This window comes from Papaver somniferum, chromosome 10 (assembly GCF_003573695.1).
Source record: "Papaver somniferum cultivar HN1 chromosome 10, ASM357369v1, whole genome shotgun sequence".
Lineage (NCBI taxonomy): Eukaryota > Viridiplantae > Streptophyta > Magnoliopsida > Ranunculales > Papaveraceae > Papaver > Papaver somniferum.
In genome coordinates, this window is record NC_039367.1 from 70,051,827 (window position 1) to 70,071,655 (window position 19,829).

The following is a 19,829-nucleotide window of genomic DNA, read 5'->3' on the forward strand; positions in this document are numbered from 1 at the left end:
CTCCAAGGGTCTATTTGCAGTTCATGGTTTCAGTGACGCAGATTGGACAGGTTCACCTGAAACCGGGAGGTCTACTAGGGATTATTGCATTTTCTTTGGAGCTAATCCTGTTTTTTGGTAAAGTAAAAGGCACAATGGCGTTGCAAAGGTCAAATACAGAAGCTTAGCTAATTCTGCTGTAGAGGTAATGTGGATTTGTCAGTTATTAAATAGGTGCATGTAAGCTGTGAAAAGCAAATAGGGATTCTATCCAGGAGGAAGACGTCGGTCGGTTTTCCGAGTAGGACTGAGCACAAAATCCTCAGACGTACAGAACAGATTTTATTATCTAGGAAATATTGGTTTACATGGCAAGAACTACACAAAGGAAGTAGACTGAAACATGGCAAGAATTATACAAGGGATTTTATTATCTAGGAAATGCTGGTTTAAACCACTAGATTCAGACATAAGCCAAACATTACTCCATTTATGTTAAATTCGTATAGATTAACTCCATTTTCGTCAGAGGGCATGAACTTTTGCTAGGGCAGCCATGTAATCATCGGCCCTATAAAAGAGAATAGATTGATTGTCTGGTCAGCTCTTACTAGTTTCACTATCTATCTGCAATGAGAAAATATAGACAAGGTTTTAACAATGCAAACCTTGATCCATAAGGGGACTGACATGCAGCAAGTATATGAACTTTTGCAGCTTCAGGATTGTTCTGCACCAATGATAATCGTTACTTTGTTACAGATTGATCTTTTTCTTATGCAAATTGAGCCTAATTAAATTAAAAGCTTCACAGAACCTGAGATTCATAGTAAAGCCCAGCATACAAAGAGGCATAGAAACGTTCATGCTCCTTTCCACGCAAAAATGCAGAAGCTAACTGTCAAATGTAGATAACAGACACGTAACTGAAATTCAGAATTGATAAATTTTGTCTAATGGTGTGACATGTCGGGTGTTGGATATTGTTTGCTTATATTGGTATTCATATGTGGACAGATACCTCTTATTACTAAGGTTGCTCATATGACTTGTTTACATTTTATCGAAGCTTAAGCACTTAGATACCAAGTTTCCATACCAAATATAAACTGGAAAGATGAAAAGTCGAAAACAAAAAGGGGCGTCTTAAATCAAAGGGGGAATACTTTCACGCCAATTGATATTTGTAGACGGGGGAAATCTATCCAAATAGACAAAAGAATCAAATACAGTGGTATACTGATTTCAAAGAAAAGAAAAGTGAGAAACAAAGTCCTGCACCTTTTCTGGATCGCCACCATCCTTAAACATGCTATATGCCTGACGCATGACAGGCCGTGGATCAACACCAACCTGCAGATCAGGAAAAAACACTAGCGATCAATAATCCATATTAAGAATTATAAAATCTCAAGGCCTTGTTAGCAAAATGGGGCTGGAGGCACGGACGGATTCAAGGACTCCTCACTTTGGCACAACATAATCACATCAAAATTTGGGGTCCAGCTCCCATGTTGGGCACCTCAACAGCTTCACCTTACGGTGCTCCTTATGGAAAAATATTGCCATGCAAGTTCACATAGTTATAACAAACTCAGAAATAACAAATAGGCACTGGGGAAGCAACTGCTTTTTGGCTCGATAAGTGGACTGCAGAGAGTTTGTGTTTGAGATACTCATATCCAGCTCTATTGAGGATAGCAGCACTCAAGCATGGCTCTCTTCTACTGGTGGGACCAGCTTCCTATTCGCTTCAAAAGAAACCTAAAAGTGGCAGAGATTACACAGCTGGCTAGTAGACATCACCCCAACCTCCCCACCTGCTCCCAGTGCTCTACTAGATTCATGATCATGGAGTCCCTCACCTACAGCTGCAGGTAACTTCTATAAAGTCCACCAACAAACACCAACGGATTAGCTCACGGGGCCAATAAATCGAACTTCCCCGTACAAGCACGTCTCCCACCCTAAAATCAGCTTCTTTTATTGGTGCGCTGCACTTAATTAACACGATTTCCTCCCAGGATTCACAAGTTTCGAACTAGCCAGAAGGTGCCCACTCTGCAAATGTGAAACTGAATCAACTATACACCTACTTTGGAGCTATCAATTTTCCATGAAAGTTTGGTTGCTGCTAACACCCAGCTACTGCCTTTGAACATCACCATCTTCTGTCATGCAGTTGGCCTCAGCATGATCTAAAAACGGTATTAGGTTCTAGGCTGTGTAGTAAAAAAATTTGGGACTTGCTGCATGCAGCTGCCTTATGGATGCTCTGGGGAGAGTGAAACAGGAGAATCTTTCAAGAAAAAGAAAGATCTATCAAGCTAGTGGTGAAGCTAAAGCTGCCTTAGTCATGAAGTAATGCTTTTGAAAGGAAGTTCATGGAATATGGATAGATTAGACTGGCGCATATTCTCATGGGAAAGTTTATTCTACTAAGCTGGATTATGTACGGTCTCTCTATGTACACTCATTTCGTGGAATTCATTACTACACTACCACTGGAGCATTACAACATACAGTTAGCATTGCATTATACGAAAATATATAATTGTACCCACTTACCTCTAAGAATTTCTTTCTAGCTTCATCTTCTCCATATAATTGAGCTTCACAAAGGAAACACCATATCGACTCCTCCGTGTCATTAGGATTTTGTGCAACATCTAGGCGAAACTGCTCTGCCCCTTCTTCAAACCTACAAAAACACCAAATTTTCAAACTATCTCTCACCATGTTTGCTACATTTATCCAGAGAGAGAGATCACCTAAAGAAATGAAAACAATATTCCGGGAGTACTACCTATTTAGGTAATACAACGTAAGTCCCCGTTGCCAAAGATCTAATAACATACACAATTGCAAAACCGAACATTACCCAGTGCACGAATTGACAAATGCAGTGAAACAGATACATATAGAAAATTAGTTGACCTTACATGCTTTCTGGCGAGGATCCAACTCAATAGCTCTATCGAACTCGGCTAACGATCCCAAAACATCACCCTTAATCATCATCAAATTGAATTGACTATCAGAACGTAAACAAATATATTGAAAAGAATTCGAGTACAAAAATTGGGGGCTAACTGGACTTCTTTATACCTGTCTGAAGAGAACCATTCCTTTCCGAGTGGCAATAATGGCTTCGCGGGAAGAATTACCACCAGTCAAAGCATCAAAGATTCCTGAAATTCTTGGTATGAACGACTGGCGAGATAGCAATGGTGCTATGGTTTGTTGCTGATGAGGATACATTGTACTGGAAGTAGAGTATCCTCCATTGAATAGTAATTTGTTAGGTGTTCTGAGACTGAATGGAGTTGAGGAAGGAGAAGCAGAGCGATGGAAACATGAAGTCCCCAAAGGCTTAAACTGCAACATCAACTGAGAAAGTGTAGTGGTCATGGGGATTTCTGTGGGAGAGTCACAGGGAGATAAGGTTTTACAATGTACTTCGTGAGTGCCGAGTTACTCATGCTATTCCTGCTAGTTGGTGTAGGACTTGATCCTTTTGTTCACGGCCTTGAACAAGTTGAGCGTACTGTGGATAAATTTGGGGTGAAATGAGTCCGACGACCTTGACTGTTAGGGCATCCAATGGATAGGTAACTGCTTGGATGGCCAAATTGGCACACTGGATAGGTAACTGCTCAAATTTGGGCATTTGCATATCGGCAATAAGACTAATTTGGTAGAGTGCAACAAAAAGGGGTACCTCTAGAGGTCACTACTTATTTTTGGAGGGTACTTTATCAAAAATTCCGGTAGGTAATTTTGTTGGCCTGGGTATAGGCAATCCAACTGGGGACTGCATAAATTTAAACGAATTTAGAAGATATGTTATGGAGAGGTAAAACGATGTAATATTGTCTTAATGTCCTTGTCAAAATTTCCCTTTACTTTTATCAAAATTAGTGTATGGCATTCTCTTTCTAGCCGACCTGACCATTCTCTCCTCTCCCCTCTTCATTGTTTTCAGACGAGAAAACTCGTCGATTAATTCACTTGTGAAAGTTAATGCGAGAACTTCATCGTCGATTAATCTTTTCAAATAAGAATCGTATGAAACAAACTACTAGAAAACCTACAGGTAACTGAGCTTCTTCAACTCATCAGCAATCCTGTGTTAACTAATTCTGGTGAAGACTCTCTTACTTGGAGGCATGGTAACACTTTCTCAATCAAATCTTGTCATAATGCTATTGAAGAAGAAGGTTTTATCAGGTTCCCTCATAAGAACATTTGGAATCCAAGAATTCCTCAGAAAGTGTCTTTTTTCACTTGGTGCCTGTGTTATAATGCTGCTCCAACTTTGGATACTTTGAGGAATAGGATTGTCATCAACGGTTGTATCTTATGTAGGAAAGGTGCTGAATCTAATACCCATTTGTTTCTGCATTGTGAAGAGACTATGAAGTTGTGGCATTTCTTTTTCAACAACTTCAATTTAGTGTGGGTTTTCAGAGAAGATGTCAAAGCTAATATATGGGAATGAAGCAGTAAGAAAGGTAATTCTTTGAAACAAAGTTTATAGGGCTTGATTCCTTCTGCCATTTGGTGGACTGTATGGAATGAGCGCAATAACAAGATTTTTAGGGGCAGATTCAAGAATTCTGATCAGATCCTTCAAGAAGTAAAAATTTTGCTTTATAATTGGTCTATTGGCACCAATACTTTTGCTGGGTTTACTCTCAATATAGTGCTTCATAATTGGAATGCTTTGTTAGGAAGCCATTAGTTCTGCAATTTTAGTTTCTTTGTTTTGCTTTCCTCTTGGTTTTGACAGGTTTTTTCTGTCTTGTAATGCTACTTGGTAGCTTCTTTGTTTCCTATCAAATTAACCACTTCTTTGTGGTAATCTGATCTTTTTAATTAATAGCCCTTTTGCGTTAAAAAAAACCCTCAAGTGACCCTCAAATTGGAAAAGACATGCAACAATTTCAAACATTAAAAAAATCAGTTGGTGAAAAAGAAATCACTGAAAGTAAAAAAAAAAAAACGAGAAAATAGCGAGAATGAGAGAGTAAGTGATGACATAAACTCAATCAAGTACTTTATTTATTTTTTGGATGGCATGTTAGTCAGAAAAATATAAATTGTTGATTGCAGTTGTACGGTCGTCATGGTATCTCTTCAACTACCCTTTAGTCGGCACAGTTGTAGAACGAGTTGCGTGACGAGTTTTCAAAATGTTTTCATTATTGAAAGTCAACATTAACAGGGCCGTCATGGTCTTCATTCCTACATCTTGACAATTACTCGACTACTGGTGTAGTATGAGCAATCGTCAAGTTTTGAAAAGCCTAACCAAGACGACTAATAACTGCCAAAAAAAATGTGTCCAAATTTGTTATTAGTCGTCATGGTTTTGAAAAAATAGCCTGACGACTGTTGATACATGAAAATTATTCCCCTTAGCAGGGCTGGAGAGCCCCTAAAGGGGAGGTAAGCCCAATATAAAACATGGGGGACTTGGGGACTAAGGCCCATGTCCACTAGAAGGTATCCATATGATAGAAAGGACGAGGGAGGAATTAATGGAAAAGAGAAGGTTGAATTAGAGAAGGAGTGACATTAGTGGTAATTAAGGAGGTTCAGGGACACGTGGCATGATGTCATTAAAGGAATGGCTTTTGGGAAAGTCTATAAAATGAGATACATAATACAATGGAAAGCAGGTTCTCTCTCATACCATTTCTAGAAAGTGTTAGTCATTAGGTGTGACTAGGACGAGTAGCACCAATATCATATTCACCCTTCAACATTTAACGACCACACCCAGAGGCTCGTGCCTAGCCCACCATGAGGCACCAAGGAAGCACTAGCTCGGGCGTGTTAGAGAATAAGTTGATCAATCAACTGCCCAACCTAGAAAGCAAGAGAATGGGAATTGAAAAAGCGGTGGTCTAACAACCACACCCAATATTTCACTTAGCAATCTGTATGGACTAACTCCAATATACTTTCAAGAGAATCAACTAGACAATCAGACTCAATCTTAAGAACAATATATCAAAGAGTTATGTCTTTGTTTCTTAATGTAATCAGCAAATCAAACAGATAGAAATCCTTGAGCCTGATTATTATAAGAAACAACTTGGATGGTATCAAAAACCAATATCCAAGTGTCAATCAATTTAATCAACAACCAAAGGTTGGATTCCCAATTGTTTGAACTTACGCACAACCTGTGATATTTCAATTATATAAACAAATATGATGGGGAAAAGAAATAACACAGACACCAGAAGTTTTGTTAACGAGGAACCCGCAAGTGCAGAAAAACCCCGGGACCTAGTCCATATTTGAACACCACACTGTATTAAGCCGCTACAGACACTAGCCTACTCCAAGTTAACTTCGGACTGGAATGTAGTTGAGCCCTAACCAATCTCATACTGATCAAGATACAGTCACGTTCCTTACGCCTCTAGAAACACGCCGGATTCTGCGCACTTGGTTCCCTTAGCTGATCTCACCCACAACTAAGAGTTGCTATGACCCAAATTCGAAGACTTGATAAACTAATATGTCTCACACAGAAAAGTCTATTGAATAGATAAATATGTCTCACACAGATATACCTATGAATTTTGTTCCGTCTTTTGATAAATCAAGGTGAACATGAACCAAGCGATATACCGGACTTATATTCCCGAAGAACTGCCTAGAAATATCAATCACCTCACAATAATCTTAATTGTATGGTAGCGACACAAGATATTGTGGAATCACAAACGATGAGACGAAGATGTTTGTGACTATTTTTTATCTTGCCCATCAGAGATTAAATCTCGAGCAAATCTTAGAGAAGATAGTACTCAATCATGATAGAAAACAGCAAGATCAGAACACGTAACTACAGAGAAAATAGTTGGGTCTGGCTTCACAATCGGAATGAAGTCTTCAAGTCGTTAACCTACTTGGTTTTAGAAAAAATCTAAGGTTAAAGGAGAACCGACTCTAGTCGCAACTAGTATCACACAGGAGGTGTGGGGATTAGGTTTTCCACTTGCTAGAATTCTCCTTTATATAGTCTTTATATCAGGGTTTGCAATCAATGTTACCTTGGTAACAAAGCATTTAATGTTCACCGTTAGATGAAAACCTGATTAGACTCAAGCTAATATCTTTCGAACGTTAGATCGACATTAGCTTGTTACACACAAATGAAAAGTGACTTCATTTAGATATGAGTAATCGTACCTAAACGTGTACACCTTTGTTGGCTCAACAATAGTTAACCGAAGTTAGCCATATGAACATTTTCACATCAACCTTATTTATCTTAACCATAACTAGTTCAAATGAATCAAATGAAACTAGTTCTAGAGTTGTTCAATTGCTTATTTCTCAATGAAGTATACAAGACACAATTGAAGCAAATCAATTTTGATTCACTCGAATCAATTCATGAACATTATAGCCACGGTTTGCAAAAGATTGCATTCCTTGTTATATAAATGTATTAGTTCATGAACAAATCGATTTTAGAACATAACCCACTCAAGTATGAAAACGGGTACGCATAATTAAGTAGCCGGACTTGGATTGTGTTCGCCAGTATGCAAACTGGTACGCATATTGTCGTACACTTCCAAGTTTCGGTTGAATCCAGTATGCGTACTGGTACGCATACTAGAGTACCCGGACTTCAAATAACTTCGCCAGTATGCGTACAAGTACTATACTCTAGCTCCCGGACTTTACCTGACCTGGCCAGTACGTATACGGGTATGCATACTTCATTCCGGTCTTGGATCAACACATATGCAAGTACGCGTACTGTGCATATTATCCAATTATGGTTAAGTGTTCTAAACTCCCATTTTAATCATTGAAACATTCTTAGAAGACGATAATAGCTATCACACACAAACTATTAGCTTCAAAGCAATTTTCAAATAACCGAATGATCAATACGAAACATTCCGAGTCTACATCAAATGACTGTCTCACACAAATCATGTAAGATGTTACACGACGATTTTTACATGATCATCTTTTGACTTGCTTCAAGAATATAAGATGAACGTGGTTAAAGCTAAAGCTTACTAACACAAATTTCGAGAAATATCTAAGCGAGTTAAACTCAGCTCGAAATATCAAATGTGTATAATCGAAGTCTATATGGCTATACGACTTTTGTCTCAAATAGGATATATAGTAGATAGACTTTTGAGTGATAGATGAGTTCAAGTATCCACATACCTTTTGTTGATGAAGTTCCACAAGCTCCCCTTAGTAGTTCTTCATCTTCAATCGATGAATGCCGTGAAGTCTAATGCTGAACTACACTTTCTATCCTAATCCGAGGCTTAGCTGTAAGTAGACTAGAAATCAAGACTTATAGTTTTGGCAACTAAACTTGACAACAAGATTGAGATAGTAACGCTTGCGAGTTCGACCGAGCAGTGCTCTAACATGAATAGTATCAAGCCCAATCACACAAGGAAGAAGAAAAGACGCCTTGCAGGAGAAAGACAAACATCCAGCAACTGAGGACGCGCCACTCACGCGACTCTCCATGCAAGAAATGCAGAGAAAATTGGATGACCACATCCTCAGAGAACAAGAGCTAAGGAAGTTGTTAAAAATAGCCGAAGCTGAGCAAAACACCAAAGAAGCGGCGAAAAATATCGGAGAGGAGGAAGAAGAGCCTGTAATCATGTCGCAAGAGGCGATGACTAAGCACCTAGAAGCAAATTACCGGATATTAAAGCAAGATAACTACGACTTCATGACCAGTCCATACTCTTACGAACTCGCAGATTACCAATACCCCGAGGATTATACTTCGCCAAAGTTCAAAGTATACAATGGAAAAAGGAACGCGTGTGAACACCTTAGCCGATTCTTGTCCGCCATGAATGATCACGCGACTGATGGAAGGTTGTGCCTCAGAGAATTCCCGAAATTGCTAACAGACACGACGTTCACTTGGTACGACAACCTAAAGCCAGGTAGCATCAGCTCGTGGTCGGCTATGTCCACCCTTTTTCTCAGAAAATTCTATTCAGCCAGGAGAAAAATCACGTCAACAGATCTGAGCAAATGCGGCCAACACGTAGGGGAAGAAATAGGAAAATACATCACCAGGTTCCGCCACTTTGCGCTAGACTGTCACGAGGACATTAAGGAAGAGGCGTTGGTAGAAATTTGAATATGAGGAATGACGCCCCCTTTCAAGAGAAGTCTGGTGAACTTTCGATTTCCAATTTTTGTCGAACTAGAAGAGGCAGCAGCAAAGAAGATGAACTAGAAGAGGCAGAACTTCATGTTTCCATCGCTCTGCTAAAGATTTAAAAAACGATTGTTGAAGAAGAAAATAATAGAATTGTCCAAGAAGGAGATGAATAAGAGTGATAATAGTTACGCTCAAAATTAATTTGACTTTTGTAGGTGGTAATTAGGAAAAAAGAATTGAATTAAAAAGTAGAATTGCTTTGGAAATTTCAAGAGGGTGGCAAATAGGAAAAGTGTGGGTAGCAAATAGGTGAAACCTTCCATAAATTGGATATCTTTTAATTTTCTTTTTTCTATTTCCTATTTACACTCCTCCCCACAATTTTAGGTAGTTTTTTAATTCCAGCATTTTTATTAAAATAAAATATGTAAGTGACTAAGGGTAGTCAGGTAAAATACTATGATCTTTTTAAAATTTTGACAAAGTCAAAGAGAACTCACAATTTGAAATGGGGGGTATTTTTGTTTTAAGTTGATCATTTGGAAATTACCCAAGCAATGATATTCATTACCTATGGCGATTGGAAATATTTTAAATTGTTTAAAGAGAGTTTTCAGAACCACTAAGATATACGCATACCTAGTACGGTATCCTAGACATCTGAGCTCCGGAATAGGGGAGGTATGCATGCCCAATACACGTACCCTAAGGTTTCGAGTTCAAGTATGGGGGAGGTACGCATTCCCAGTATCCGTAGAATGGCTAAGGGTACAGATACCTAGTACGAGTACCCTAGCAGCCTGAGTTCACGAACTAGTTTATAGGTATGCGTACCCCTACACTTGTTACCCAATACGAACTAATCAGATGCTCATAAACTATTTTCAAAAATATGTTTGGCATTTCTACAACTCTATAAACACTTCTAAGATAGCGTTGATCACTAAATCACTTTGTGTTTGTAAATCATGGTTTAAGTCTTGAGTGTCAATGAACACGATTATGCTTATAAGTTTATAAGGCATATTTTCAAAGAACTGTCATTATACACTGTTTTATAACCCTGGATCATAGTGTATCGTCTTCTTTGTAATTTCAAGGCGAACTTCCACATGCTTACATGAATTCCTAACAAGAATTTCACCTAAACTGACAAAGTGTTTGCTTGAATCTTATGTTATCTTAGCTTGAATTCAAATATACATAGAGACTTAAAAATTTAAAAATAGAAAGACTCAAACAACTGGGTCACATAATCCCTGACACTTCTATGTCCTAGTTTCTTATTAAATTCATCCTCTGTGAACTTTGATTTCCTCTGAGAAACATAATTAGGTTTATGACTTGAATACTTCACTTAAGGATTCATAAATCCACGTAGTCTATCTTTAACTAGATTGTTCGTGTATCCTGATCTTGTTCTTATTGATCGTTGAGGTTTTCGTTAATCTCCGATCAGGAACGAGATATATAGAAATCGCAAAGCTCTCTTTGTATCAAACTTTGTGATTCCTCAAGATAAATGTCTAAAACTCTTCTTGATTGATTTGTTTAGATTGTTGTTGATAGGTGGTTAGTAATCCAGGCTTCTCAGCTAACTGAGTGTAAGTGTTCCAGATTTGTGAGGTTTCTAACTTTGATTATTGCAAATAGATTTCAAAGCCTTGATATAAATGATCTAAAAGGAAATCAAATAGGATTATATCTATCAGAGGAAGAACGGTATCAAAAGTCTTCACTTAGGTTAAAGCAACTCTTAGGCTGTAAAGGATATCATCTAATCAATTGCGTAGAGCCTTGTGAGGTTCGTGGGACGTAAGGAGCACGACTGCGGCTGAATTTCTTGAAGGGTTAATTAGGTTTTGGTCTCAACTATATTCCAGTGCAAAGTCTGATAGTAAGCTAGTGTCTGTAGCGGCTTAATACAACTTGGTGTTCACAGCTAGACGAGGTCCCGAGGTTTTTCTGCATGTGCAGTTTTCCTCGTAAATAAAATTTTGGTGCAATGTGTTTTTTACTTTTCCAAATTATATTGTATTATCTTTATAATATGAATAACACAAGTAGTACATATTTTAAGTCCTTAATTGTAATCGATAACGATACTTGTCCTTGTTGAAGGGTGGTTTTAGTTTTGGCTCTACCCATCCTAGCTACACCAAGTGACCTCACTATACCAAGAGTAGTAAGAGAGAGAGTTCCCTTTCCATTGTACATTGTCCTTCTTTATATAGACTTTCCCAAAAGTCCCTCATTTTATGTCATCATGACACATGTCTTAGACCTCCTTAATTACTTTTAATGCCATTCCTTAATATAACCCCTTCTTATTTGTTAATCCCTCATTTGTCCTTTTTACCTCAAGGGTATTTCTTCGTTGGACTAGGGCCTAGTCCCCAAGTCCCCATATCTCACACTAGGTTTATCTCTCCCTTTAGGGGCACCCCTATCCCGTTAAGGGGTTTCATTTTTCATGTATCAACATTAGTCCCCTGACTGTTGGGTCAATTGTTAAATGACCCAATAGTCATAAAAATCTTTTTTGGGCGCCCCTCCCTTCGCAGGAAGTTGAGATGAGGAACCCTTCCTCCTTATTGATTCTATAATCATGGGCGACGCTTAACTTTCCATCGCGCGAATTTCGGTTTCTTTCGGTTGCCATTCCCTCTGCATAACTGCGACGTTCAGTACCTGAGGTTCTCTCTATATATATAGGGGTGTTAGTTTGTTTCACCTTCATCTTTATTCTTCTTACATCATCTTGAACGTATCCATATACTCGCCATGTCCAGCAGCTCCGCCAGTAGTTCGTATGAAGAATCTAGTGAATCTGAAGGGACCATGAACGAAGGTTCCGAGGAGACCCAGTAATCGGAGAAGGATAAAGTCCTTCTACCTCCTCCAGCAGATGGTAAATCATATACAATCGCGGAGTTTACAAGCGGGTCCGCTCTGAAACGTGCGCTGAGCCTAAGGGAGCTCCGCGGAGGTAAGCGCGTTTTTCCTCTTGACGATGTCTTAGTTCCTTGACTTCTAAATCCTCCTGTATTACCTTATCCTCCTTCCCCTGTATGGCTCATGCAACTTGAGTCGGAGACTATGGATGATTTTGCGTTTAAAACGGTGCCGCGAATGGCTATTCATCGTGGCGACTATGATCTTCCCCTTATTGATATTTGGTCTAAGTTAAAAACTCATCTGATGTGGCCACATTGGGCATCTCACATACGCTCCAATCCTAGTCACGCGGCTGCCCTTTGTAGAGCGGGTATCGACGAAGCTATAAACTCGTCTTTTAAGCGGGAAGTGAAGAGATGTATACGCGATATAACACGTTTTTTTTGCCGTTGGGTTCCTCATGTTCATACTCTTTTTACAACGTGGGGAGAAGCAACCATCGTCTAGAGGATGTAGTCGCCCTTACAGGTCTGCCAATCCACGGTAATCATTCGGATGACGAAGCGGCTGTCTATGGAGCGTTGAACGACGAGGACAAAAAGCTGTGTACTTTTTTGTTGAAATGTAAGGACGATTCCCGTCGTGAATTGGTGCGAAAATACCAGGTGCTTCCGAAGCAAAGTGAGGGAAAGAAAGTTGTTGGCTCAGACAAGAAAGGGGCATCTTCATCTGTTGTGAAGGGGAAGGATAAGTAGGTTGAAGAGAAGAAGGTTCCTTCGACGCGCCCAACGGACGAGAGACTACTATCTAGCTCTATCTGCGCATATGAGGCGATTCATGGATCTCCATCTCCTTCAACAGAGGATGGTCCTGAATGGGTTACTAAAACCAATCGTTGTGCTTCCTTTCCTCTTTGGCTGAAGTATTGGGCTCCGCGGCTAGTTGATGGAAAAGTTCTTCCCCCCAAGCGAAAAGAAAAAAATCCTCGCGCGGAGTTTGCCGCTTTTATTTTATTTTGGCTTTGTCATGATGTGTTTGAATACATTCCCCAGGATACCATTAAGGGTGAAGTCGTGCCGATGGCGGTGTTGTTGTCTCGCGACGTCTGTTTCCCGCTTGCGTCGATGTTCTTAGGTGGCTTGTATCACCATCTAGACTTGTTCTGTCAGGACCTTCAGAAAGTGGGTTCGTCTCACAAGATTGAAACTCATATCCCGACTTCCTTCATGGAAGCGTGGTATTGGGAGCATGTTGCTCCATGTGCGCCTGATCCTAATGAGATAGTGATTCACCGTGAGGAGGATGTTAGGCAAGACGATAGTTCGATCAAGAGGGTCCCCATTGTTTACGGCTACCCGAGGATGGCTCTTTGGAATCTTAAGGGGAAAATACCCAAGGGCGATGTTGGAAAGCACTTGGACGTGGCTAAGGACTTTGCATCATTTCCTTACCAAGACGGTCGATCGGGTCCAGTGCATTATGATTTCATTGCGCCTTTTGACACGGAGTTAGACTCGATGAAGCTTCTGACAGAGGCAGATTTTGATCCGGCGATGGCCGTGTTGCCTGGTTATCTCCCTGGTTTCTATGCTGGCAAGTTTATCATCATGTCTTATAACCCTGATCGTGCAGCTCGGCAAGTTGGGTTTGATCAAGGGGTTCCCCATAGGTTTCCTCCTTTGGAAAGCTCTGATATTGGGGATGTCATCGCTAGTTTTGATCGTTTTGTCTTTAAGGGGGCGACGCGTCTGTCTGATCGAGGGATCAACTTTTCATTAAAGTAGCCTATCTCCGCGCGCCCCTAGCGGTTACTGAAAGGTCCCACGAGTACCATGATTTCTTACGGCGTCGAGCTTTGAATTTTCTTTTGCGCGAATCATCTCCTCCACGTGACCTGTCTGTTCAAGACCTCCGAGCACTTAATACATCTGGCCGAATTAAACTTGATGATGTCGTAGTTGTTGAGCACCGCTTCGTTCCAGCCAATAAAGGTCGCCCTTTAGAGCCTTTAGTGAATTCTTTGGATCCTCTTGAGAGTCATGAGCCTGCGAAGCCGAAGAAAGGGTCGTTTTCCGATCGCAAGCCTCTGTGGATAGATGTAAGACCACCTGCTAGTCTTTTGGCATCGCAGGTACTTGTTGTTTCTTTTGTTTTGTATTTCTGTTACCTATTGTTACACCTCCCCCCTATTTTGATAAAATGAGAGGTGGGAATTAATTTCTCAAGAAGCTCCTCATTCCAATCGCGTGGGGTGGAATCCCCCTTCTTACATGATGGAAGAGTACCTGAACATGCCCGAGTGTGATTGGACTGAGAAGAGTCTTAGGATGAAAGCTAGGCGAGAGGCGGCCCAATTGTCTGCTCCGCGCCCTTGTTCTTATGTTAATGCCTCGTCCTTGCAGTCTCAGCAGGGCCATCAGAAGAGCGCGTCGCGGCCTCCTGTGGGTGCAAGTAGCAGTCCAACTCCTTCATTTGTAGACCAGTTGAGGAATCTGGGGGTCTGCCTTCCCAAAGGGACTGGTTGGGTGTCTCCGCGCCTTCATATATCGTTAGTTCATCCTCTTCGGGTTGAAACCGTCTGTGTTAGGGATGAACTTCCGGTGTCTCCTGGTGTTGTTCTGCAATCAATGAGCCCCTCTGGGTCCAGCCGATCAGTTTTTGGTGGGTCTTCATCCCACGCGGCATTAACCGTTAATGATCCTGCAGGTTGCCCCCTATTTAATACGTGTCTTCGTTCTTATTATTCTTATTTACTCTCTCCTTCTCCCTCTCTCCTTTTTTTTTTTATAAATCTAAGTTGTTTTTGCTATGGTCCTCATCTCTTGTTTGTCAGGCTCTACTAGTGACTCTGAGTCGTCTTCTAAATCTTCCACGTCTCACCCTATACCCACTGATATTCAGCCAGACTCATCGATTCCTGAGGTTAGTTCCTTCTATTTTCTCTCTCTCCTCTTTTTTTTTACTTATGTTCATTTATTATTACTTTCTTTTTGCTGAAATATTATCGTTGGCGCTAGAATATGGGCAAGAAGCGAAAGGAGGTTGTTAAGCCTGATACGGACGACGTGCGACGATGGGTCTTCTAAGCGCGCTAGGATGGATGGCAGTGGTTCGTATGCCCCCTCGGAGAAGCAGACTGGTTCTCCTGTTTCTGATATACCAGTCATCCATGTTGTGTCAGAAGACTCTGAAGATGCGAAGCTTTGTTTCCCTTTGGTGGTGAGTGCCGCCGAGGATGGGGTAGATCCTGCCACTCACACCCTCGTCCACGGATTTTGGGTTATGACCATTTTCGTTGCTACTTATAGAGACATCGTCGAGCGCGGGGGTGGTCACATGGCGAAGGCGGGTCTTCTGGACGTTCGCATTTTGTGCTGTATGACTAAGAATCTTTTGGAGATCGCCGATCAGCTTACGCGCGTAGGGGATGATCATGTTGACGCAGTGACGATGCGTGGCTGGGAAACTGATGTGCAATATGCACTTAATGTTAAGTTCCCGATAGTGTGGTTGGAGGAGTTGCTGGCAAAGGTGAAGGGTCGTAATGACCCTCGTGGTCGGCTTACGAGTCAGATCTCTCAATTAGAGGGGGAGCTGAAGAGGCGCTCGGAGACAACTGCAAGAAAGAAGGAGGTGCTGAATCTGTTACTTGCTGATGTTGGAGTAGCTAATGATGAGGTGCTACGGGCCGAGACTGCAGAAGCGACGGTTCGCACTGAGCTTGAGAAGAAGCGACAAGAGTTGTCTAGGTTCTAATTTGCTTAAAGCGCTTCTTCTTTGTGTTGGCTTTCCCTTCATCTTCCTTTATTGGACTTGTTTTTTCAGATGATATGTTTGTTGTTGTTTGTTTGTTTTTTGTTTTTTTTGATTGTGGGATATCTTTATGGTGTTTGATTAATTATTAATCTGTTATTAGTGTTTTCGTTATCCTTGGTTCCATGTAGCTTTGGCTGTTTATAATTCTCTTCTCTTGTTGTTGGGAGGTGTGTGAGGTTGGGTGAGCGTTTTTGTGACGCGCTTATTATCCCCTCTTTTCCATTTTCGTTATCTTCTCTCCTTTATTTTTTTATATATAAGTATGTCGTTGGATGGGTGTCCACTCCCCCTTCTTTTTATCAGAGGGAAGCAGTGGGATGAGCGGGCGTTGGATAAACGAGCTTACTCCCTTTTTTTTTTAAATCAGAAGCGTTGGGATGGGTGTACATTTATGCACGCGCTTACTCTCCCTTTCATTTTTTAGGAGAAAGTGGTGGGCTTGGAGGGCGTTGGATAAACGTGCCTACTCCCTCTTTCTTTTCTTAGAAAGAACCGAGGGGTGGGTGGGCGTCGGGTGCACGCGCCTACTCCTTTTGTTATTCATGTTATTCATATGGCCTTCTGTGGAGGTATTTAGCTAGTCGACTGTCTTTGGTATTCCTGTGATCTTTTGTAGATTTCTCAGCCGATTGGGCGCCTTTGGCGTACCCGTGGTTTTTGTAAATTTGTCAATCAATCAGGCGCCTCTTGCGTTCCTGTGTAGGTTTGTCAGTTATTCGTGCGCCTTCGGTGTACCTTTAGCCTTTTGTAAATTTGTCAGTCGATCAGACGCCTTTGGCGTTCCTGTGACCTTCCGTAGATTTGTCAGCTGTTCGGGCGCCTTTTAGCGTACCCGTAGCCTTTTGTAAATTTGTCAGTCGATCAGGCGCCTTTGGCATTCCTGTGACTTTTTGTAGATTTGTCAGTCAATCAGGCGCCTTTGGCTTTCCTGGGACCTTTTGTAAATTTGTCAGTCAATCAGGCGCCATTGGCTTTCCTGAGACCCTTCGTAGATTTGTCAGTTAATCAGGCGCCATTGGCTTTCCTGAGACCTTTTGTAGATTTTCCAGTCGATCAGGCGCCATTGGCTTTCTTGAGACCTTTTGTAGATTTGTCAGTCGATCAGGCGCCATTGGAGACCTTTTGTAAATTTGTCAGTCCATCAGGCGCCATTGGCTTTCCTGAGACCTTTTGTAAATTCGTCAGTCGATCAGGCGCCATTGACTTTCCTGAGACCTTTTGTAAATTTGTCAGTCAATCAGGCGCCATTGGATTTCCTGAGACCTTTGTAAATTCTTCAGTCAATCAGGCGCCATTGGATTTCCTGAGACCTTTTGTAGATTTGTTAGTCAATCAGGCGCCTTCGGCTATCCTGCGACTTTTTCACATCATATTGCTTTTGAATTTCAAAAGGGAAAATTATTCTTACCATAAAGGGAAAAAGAGGGGGGGTTACAGTGTGGTGTTGTCATCCATATTCTTCCCCTCCTCCTTTCTTTTGCATTAATGGCGAGGAAAAGGGTCATTCTCAATCGCTTGCTTAGTTTCTCCGAGCTCCCCAGCGGCGCGTTTGCGTTCAAATATACTTCTTATAGAAAAAAATTCTTTTGTTGGGTGCCCCAACCTTTGATGATAGTGGCGGTACCTGGCGGAGTTCTTATCGATTTTGTTAACGTCTACTACTGTCGGGGGCAGCTGAATTTCTTGTTCGGTGACCCACTGTCCCAGTAATTCGACTTCGGGCACTTTGCTGCGAGGAAGGGTGGGGGTGGGTTTGAGTCATGCCTAGACCTTCCTAGGGATGCACATGAACCGTCCCGTCCCGTGGAACCGTACCGGAACCGCAGGAACCATATCGGTACCGTCCCAGAACCGCGGTCAGATGGGACAGGTACAAGTACCAAAAAATGGTATCGTGCCTAGAGTAGGTACAAGTAACGGTTCTAAGCTATTCCCGTCCCGTCCCGTCCCTTAGTACCGAGAAATAAGTAATAACGTCTAATAATAGTTAGGGTTTTTGAAAACTAATTAGTTTTTGTTCATTTCTATTTAGTTTTTGTTGATTTTTTTAGATTTGAAACTGATTGTAATTTTTTGGTTTTTGATTTTAGGATTTTGGAATTTTTGGTGTGGTTCATAACTTCATTTGAACGTAGAACTTAGAAGATTTTTTGCTTTATTTTCTTTTTTATAATTTTACATACGCTATGGGTAAAGAACCGGTACCGTCCCGTCCCGTACCGAGTTAAACAGGTACAGGTCTCGTCCCGTACCGAGTTAAACAGGTACAGGTCCCGTCCCGTACCGAGTTAAACAGCTACAGGTCCCGTCCCGTACTGCACAGGTACAGGTACCGGCCATAGGGAGGTACAAGTACTGAGCTAGGCAAAACCCCGTCCCGTCCCGTCCCGTCCCATGTGCATGCCTAGACCTTCCGTTTCTCCCCTGGTTTCTACTGGTGGTTTGGAATTGGTCTCTCCTTTCTCTGTTAGTGTTTACGTTGCGCGATACCTCAGGTACGGTGCTGACTGTATGACGCCAAGCAAGGTCTATGGGTACTTCTTCTATGAAGTCGGCGATCCTTTCAGCCGCTTCTTCTAACTCGACGAAGGTCTGGAATCTAAAATTGATCAAATTCCCCTTGAAAGCTGGGATCATTCCTCGTACGCAAATCTCAACGAGTGATTCTTCACTGGTGTCTTCGTGGCAGTCTAGTGCCAAGCGCCGGAACCGTAAGATGTACTTTCTTATTTCTTCTCGCATCCGTTGTCCGTTATTGCTCAAGTCTATTGTCGTGATTTTCCTCTTGGCTGAATAGAATTTCCGAAGAAAGAGTCCGGACATAGTCGTCCAGGAATCCACGGCTTCTGCCTTTAGGTTGTCATACCAGGTGAACGTCGTGCCTGTGAGCGATTTGGGAAATTCTTTTAGGCACAACTTTCCGTCGGAGGCTCTATCATTCACCTCTAATAGGAATCGGCTAAGATGTTCCCGTGCGTTCCCCTGTCCGTCATAAGTCTTGAATTACGGAGAAGTGTAGTCCTCGGGATACTGGTATTCTCGGATGTTTGTTGGGTATGGACTGCTTACGTGACAGTGGTTATCTTGCTTTATCACATGATAATTCTGCTCCAAGTACCTCGCCATTTCTTCCTGTGACATCGTCGTTGTGTTGTCGTTTTTGTTCTCCTCGCCTTTCGTTGTTTCGTTGGGAGTTTTTTGTCCTGTTATTACCGCTTATCCTATCCAGTCTTCAAGATCATGCCTTCTGCGTGAGCACTCCTCTAGTTCCTTTTGCATATTTTGCATAGTTGGTGACATGGGTTTTGGCAGTTAGGTTGCTTGCATGTGCTTCCTTTGTGTTGCTATTATCTCTTAGTTTTGGAACCCATGTCCCACAAATTGTTTGATAACACTTGGATCGGTGTTTCTTCCTCGTTGTCTTCGTATTCAATTGTTACTTCCTCTAAGTTGATGGGTCGGTCAGTTGCTTGGTTTTCTACCGCACCGGAGTTAGCGCCTCCTGAGTGTATCATGATGAGCTAGGCACGAGCCTCCGGGTGTGGTTTCCAAATGTTGAAGGGTGGTTTTAGTTTTGGTTCTACCCTTCCTAGCTACACCAAGTTGAAAAAGCGGGGGTACAACAACCACACCCAATATTTTGATTAGCAATCTGTATGGACAAACTCTAATATACTTTCAAGAGAATCAACTAGACTCAATCTTAATAAAGTATATCAAAGAGTTATATCTCTCTTTCTCGATTCAATTCTTACTCAAGCAAATAGTAATCTGCGTGTCTAATTGAATACAAGAGAAATCACTTGAACGGTACCAAAGACCAATGTTCAAGTATCAATCAATTTCAATCAACAACCAAAGGTCGGATTTCCAATTGATTGATTCTAACGCACAACCTGTGATATTTCAATTATATAACAAAATATAATGCAGAATAGAAATA

At 41.4% G+C, this 19,829-nt stretch overlaps 1 protein-coding gene across 1 annotated transcript; it reads right to left on the reverse strand.

Annotated features, from left to right (window-relative positions):
- Positions 1-303: 303 nt before the first annotated feature.
- Positions 304-3,452, reverse strand: LOC113317446. Its single transcript, XM_026565563.1, has 8 exons — positions 3,088-3,452; positions 2,922-2,988; positions 2,786-2,825; positions 2,548-2,680; positions 1,261-1,332; positions 797-877; positions 648-709; positions 304-550 (listed from the first exon to the last, which is right to left on the reverse strand). The coding sequence occupies exons 1-8, from the start codon at positions 3,388-3,390 to the stop codon at positions 505-507; spliced, it is 804 nt and encodes a 267-aa protein (XP_026421348.1). The 5' UTR covers positions 3,391-3,452; the 3' UTR covers positions 304-504.
- Between the last annotated feature and the right edge of the window lie 16,377 nt (positions 3,453-19,829).